General features: G+C 42.2%; 1 protein-coding gene across 1 annotated transcript; it reads left to right on the plus strand.

Annotated features, from left to right (window-relative positions):
• Positions 1–2,867: 2,867 nt before the first annotated feature.
• LOC106564986 (uncharacterized) lies at positions 2,868–4,864 on the plus strand. The gene is made up of 2 exons (XM_014131539.3): positions 2,868–3,116; positions 4,118–4,864. The coding sequence occupies exon 2, from the start codon at positions 4,122–4,124 to the stop codon at positions 4,776–4,778; it is 657 nt and encodes a 218-aa protein (XP_013987014.1). The 5' UTR covers positions 2,868–3,116; positions 4,118–4,121; the 3' UTR covers positions 4,779–4,864.
• The last annotated feature ends 1,374 nt before the right edge of the window (positions 4,865–6,238 follow it).

The following is a 6,238-nucleotide window of genomic DNA, read 5'->3' on the forward strand; positions in this document are numbered from 1 at the left end:
ACCCAGTGTGGCCATGGCAGCTATGGCCATGGCAGCTATGGCCACCGGCCCAGCTATTAATGTTGAGCAGTACAACCTATGAACATCAGAAACATGACACAATAATTTGTCTTGACTTGTTCTCCAAATGTAGCAGATTTGTGCAGATGAATGAACATGGCAGTGAATTAATACAGCTACCTTATTTATAATGGCAAGGCAGATATCATGGAGTTTAGGCATCAGGATATCCATGTGGTTCTGAGCCATCGCACAAGAGAGAGGTCAAACCCTCAATCTTCTTCTCCCTGCAATTCAGTGAAATAAACGTAAGCAATTTCCACAACATTTTCCAAAAACATCATGATGATGTTCATCAATTAGGACTCCGGTGTTGTAATTTTTGAAGTGCCTACGCTCCGTATCTCAAATCTACATTTCCAAGGACACTAAACTCTGCTTCCTTTAGCCTAGCTCCCATGGTCTTGTCTACAGTGAATGCTCACCAGTCATCAGAGGCAGAGCGGAGTAGCTTGAAGGTCTTAGTCAGGGCCTGCTCTGGGTTGGACAGGGGCTGCAATCTGGCCTGGTCCTGATTCTTCTTTATTTGTCCCTTTGGCTCACTGGCTGCCTTCTTGTCTATGGGTTGACAGCAGACATCTATCTCTTTGTGAACTGTATATATTTATTTATGTATTTATTCATTTCCATATCTGTTTGTAGCTTTTAACACTAGAACATCTTAGTTCATTATGATATCATATAACTCTAAATTTAGCACACATTTTTTGGTGCTCACCATGATCAGAAGCAGGGTCCAGTTCAAATCAAATCAAATTGTATTTATCACACACGCCGAATACAACGGGTGTAGACCTTACCATGAAATGCTTACTTACAAGCCCTTAACCAACAATGCAGTTTAAAGAGAAATACGTGTTGAGTAAAAAATAGACAAGTTAAAAAAAAGGAAAGAAAAGTAACAAATAATTAAAGAGCAGCAATTCAAATAGTCTGGGTAGCCATTTGATTAGCTGTTCAGGAGTCTTATGGCTTGGGGGTAGAAGCTGTTGAGCCTTGAGCAAAGGTTATCTCACTGTGAAACAGGCAAAGCAAGTGTGGAAAAATGTATTAGCCCTGGGCTAAGCTGGAGAAAAAAAGTTCTATGAAAAGCCATTTGTGTCCCTTCCTACTGTCTTCCTATAAATCTACCTAGCGTCATCTCCTGATATCCAAGTAGTCACGGAGCTCTGCAGGGGTGTTCATATCCACTGAGCTCAGGCTTTCCAGAGAGCTGGTGTCTATTTCCCCCATGGACATAACCGAGCCCAAACTTCTCCTGCCCATGCATGGCCTTCACCTCATGTACCACCTTCGGCGTAGACCAGAAAAGAATGCTCCCATCATAGAAATACATATAGACCTATTAACATAAACTAATACATAGAGAGATCCTGTATTCTAGGATCTATTCTAGTATCCTAAGACATGGAACCACTGTCTGTTTTGGCAATTTATCAGTCAAAGTATAATCCCGAACTGCAAATTTGCACATTTACAATAAATTCAAAGTCCATCCTACCTTCCAGGCCTCCTCCTTCAAGTGAGCCTCGATGGCCCTCACCTCCTCCAACAGGTCAATGGGTCCATTGCTGTCAGCACAGCCCTGGTCTGACTGGACTTTCAGGACCATGACTCCCTGCCTGCCCTTCTTCTTGCCCATCTTGGAGGGAGCTCCAGTGGGAGGGACGGGAACAGGACGCACGCTACTGAATGACTTCTTTACCTGGATGGACTCCAGAGAGTGAGATCCGGGTCGAACTTGGGCTCCGTCCACCCCCACCACATTCTTCAGTGGGGCAAGAGCTATGTGTTCAAGCCTTCGTGGCAAAGGCCTCAGTGGAGCTTTCAGGTGCGGAATGCACTGAATAGAGGGGACAAAGTGGTGCGCAAAGGTGCTGCCAACCACAATGAGAGCAGTACGGACATAATTCTCGTGGACAGCACTTATCTTTCTTTGCTTTACTTCCATGGCCTCTCTCTCAGCTCTCTGCATCTGCAGAAGTCTGGCATCACTGATGAAGTCACGATGGCCCTCTGGGATTGAGTAGTTCTCCTGATAGCCCTGGATCACAATGGTACAGTATGAAATGAATAGCAGAAATGAAGTAGTCAAAATAGTTTCTACTGTGTCATATAAAGCTTTTAAGCTAAAGATGTAATGGATGTAGGCCTATTGTATATCTATGAAACCATAAAATAAACACAGTGATATTTTTGAAAAACTTTTGAAAAACTGATGAGCCTTACAAAACTTGAAATCTTGTTCTGGTCACCCTGTCGGTTTAAAGCCATGTTTTTCTTCCTCAAGTTTTCGATGACGCTCTTCATCTGAGAGTTCTCCTTCTGGAGTTTGTGAAACTCACTTGTTTCTCTTCCTCGATAAGCCATTGATGATAAATATTAGCACTCTCTAAATAAGAACTTAACCTATCTCTGTGAGAGATCTATCATGAAATGAGTGGAAATTGAATTTTGCCAGTCAGATGGAACCAGCAATGACATCATGGCAAGGGTTACATGTCATAATGGGGTCTGTTGACAGTGCTGATTAGCACATGGTGAACATTCATGAAAACTTTTTGATTCCCATATAAAATCATAAATATGAGATGAATTTGTAAATAATATATTTATATACACACACTGAAATTCCAATTCCTATTCTCTTAAATGTTTTTCAATGAAAAAATGTGTAATTTGAATCTGGTTTAGTTTCTGAATCGACTGGATTTGAAATGGAATTAACCCCAACCCTGATGACCAATGATAAAATACTACATGCTGTATCCCCAAAAAATCACTAGAGGACGATATTGCCTAGCATGTCTGACCATGAGAATGGGCCTTTGGTCTTACCTTAAGATATAGAATAGCATGAATACAAGAATGAGGGATTCTGTGTACATCATATTAAAATGAAAGTGAATGTGATCTCTAAAGCAAACAGGATATTGTTTGAAGAGATTCTATTGTGAGTGACGTCCATGAATGCCACTAAAGGAAGCAGAGTTGAGCTGAAAAATCGAAAGTGAAACTATCTGAGAAACACTGTCAAAACATTGGAGGCAAAAAAGGTAGGTTAATCACGAGAGAAAGGTAGAAACACTGTAATAATATTTTAGCAACTTATCCACAGCCAGTGAGTTGCACAATATTGGGATCTATAAGGCATAGATTTGAGATTTTCTATAGTTGTAACTATACTGTACTGCATTTATTGGTGTTACTATCTATATGTATGTTTTGCTTTCTCACTGTCCTGTCAAATTACCGCAGTACAGGTGCTATGGTGATCAGGGTTGATATTAATTCTGTTAGTTCAGGAAAATGAAAAGTCTTCATAATACAGGAAATTATGGGAGATTTGAATTCAATTAATCCCTGAACTGATCCCAGCCCTGGTGGTGACTATACAACATACTCTTTATGGACAGAGAAGTTGGAGTTTAGTTCAGGCAAAAGGAAGTGTTCAGTGGCACCTTGTATACATTATGATCTCCTAATTTGTTGTCAAATTAGCACACTTAGGGCTTGATTCAAGCAGTAGCGGAGAATATCTGCGTTGTAGTTCACGTTTAAAGACAATTTCTGATTGAGCAACATATGCAGCAATTACCGTGAATGCAGTATCCGCAACTGCGGGAGCATTGCCTTTGTCAATAGCCCTATAAAGCGGATCTTCAGCTGTACGGTTCGAATTAGAATTTCTGGTGGAATAAATCATGGAAACATACTTGAGTAAATAATAATTTGAGTGGGGAGATTTTAGAAAAGAAAACCTCTATGTCTGTGTCTTCAATATGTTTTGATGTGTGTGTACAACACATATAGCCTAACCCGGTACAGCCTGGAGAGGATAGGCCACCCCTCTCTCTGAACTGAGCTCCTCTCCAGGTTCCTTCATGGGAGTTTTTGTCACTGTGCTCTCACTTCTGCTTTGCTTGCACTTTGGGGTCTAGGCTGGGTTACTGTAAAGCACTTTGTGATAACTACTGATTTATAAAGGTCTTTATAAATACATTTGATTGATTGATCTCATCTGTTTACAAATTGGTGTCAACTGTGTGTCTGTTAGAGCCATGCCAGCGAAGTTGGTGCAGTTCAGCGGTTGGGAGGCTGTGGTTGAGAAGCAGATTGTCCTGAAACCTGGTCAGGCACCACGGGGCAGACAAGGCTACACCATGTACCACGGCACCCACCGTGACAGCGCTCGAGCCATCATCACAGGGGGTTTCCGGCCCTCTGCGGGGGGTACGTTGGGCCCGGGGGTCTATTGCAGCCGGGACATAGCCAAGGCGCAGGGCTACCCTAGTGGGTGCCCCCCTGGGGAACACGTGGTACTGCAGCTGAAGGTCCGGGTGGGCCGCGTGAAGAAGATAGATGGACAAAATGTTGCAATGTGGCACTCGTGGCAACAGAGCGGTTATGATACTGCCTGGCTGCCCTCCACCGTCGTTGGGCATGAGGAGGACTGCGTTAAAGACCCCAAGCGGGTGGCGGTGAAAGGCATTGCACACTGTGGCGACCCAGCCACGAAGAAAGCCCTCGAGAAGCTCATCAGTCAGCAGAGACAGGGGGCGGAGTCAAGTGGACGGGGAAACGAGCAGGGGGTTGTGGGCAGGTGTAAGGGGTGCAAGATGCAGACACCGATTGGCCACTCTCTGGAGGTGTGTTGGGGGTGTGACGCCACTGTATGCCCTTTTATGGGCAAACATGTCTGTAAAAGGAGCAGTTGAAAGCAACAGATTTGAAATACTGGATACTATATGATTATGACATTATTGGTTAATTCGACAATAAACTAAGTTTGTGTGGAAATAAATTAAGCTTTGTTGATTCACTCATTGTCCCCCGCGATGAAATCGGAGGGGGACTATGGATCTGTCTCCGTCCGTTCGTACGTCAGTACGTACAGTGCACATGTTAGTTAGTCACACGCGATCTCTCAGACACCACTGTGCCGATTTTGACTAAACTTGGGTGAATGATGCATCTTGCCATTGACGACATGTTTACTGTTGCCTTGTTATTCTTTCCTTTTAGTCTTTAAAGTTAGATTCCGAATCATGCGACTTTCATTGATAAACAAGCTTTTTTTAATTAAACTGTTTTAATGCTGGGCGGCGGATTACACACAATGAGCGTCTAAGACTACATTGTAGCAAAGGTGGCTGCTGCAACAAACAAATGCATGCCCAGTATTAGTATACCGAAATCTAGACAATGCATTAGCACAATTTAAAAAGGAGGTGAGGAGAGGACGTGAGGAGTCAATGATATCCATTTGAGAAAAAGGCCTAGGGAGAATCTCAATTGGATTTGCTAAATTCCTCTCCTCCATCTTCTCCTCACCTCTTTTTGAAAAAGGTCAAAGGTCATCGAGGAGAGGAGGCGAGGAGAGGTAACATGGAAACATGCACTTGTATGAAATGAGACTCTCCTGCTCCACTAGCAGGCAAATTATGTTTACAGAGGAGGAATTCCACAATACATGTGTAAAGAGGTCGAACTAAATGTAGTTAGTTGTGCTAGACATTTTATAGATATAAGGTTAAAACCTGTTAGGGACAGACGTTCCGCTAGCGGAACGCCTCACCAATATCCAATGGTATAGAGTGGCGCGAATTACAAATACCTCAGAAATGCAAAAACTTCCATTTCTCAAACATATGACAATTTTACACCATTTTAAAGACAAGACTCTCCTTTATCTAACCACATTGTCCGATTTCAAAAAGGCTTTACAACGAAAGCAAAACATTAGATTATGTCAGGAGAGTACCCTCCCAAAAATAATCACACAGCCATTTTCAAAGCAAGCATATATGTCACAAAAACCAAAACCACAGCTAAATGCAGCACTCACCTTTGATGATCTTCATCAGATGACACTCCTAGGACATTATGTTATACAATACATGCATGTTTTGTTCAATCAAGTTCATATTTATATCAAAAACCAGCTTTTTACATTAGCATGTGTTGTTCAGAACTAGCATACCCACCGCAAACTTCTGGTGAATTTACTAAATTACTCACGATAAACGTTCACAAATAACATAACAATTATTTTAAGAATTATAGATACAGACCTCCTTTATGCAATCGCGGTGTCAGATTTTAAAATAGCTTTTCGGTGAAAGCACATTTTGCAATATTCTGAGTAGATAGCCCGGCCATCACGGCTAGCTAATTT

The sequence above is a fragment of the Salmo salar genome, chromosome 12, assembly GCF_965601325.2.
Source record: "Salmo salar chromosome 12, fSalSal1, whole genome shotgun sequence".
Lineage (NCBI taxonomy): Eukaryota > Metazoa > Chordata > Actinopteri > Salmoniformes > Salmonidae > Salmo > Salmo salar.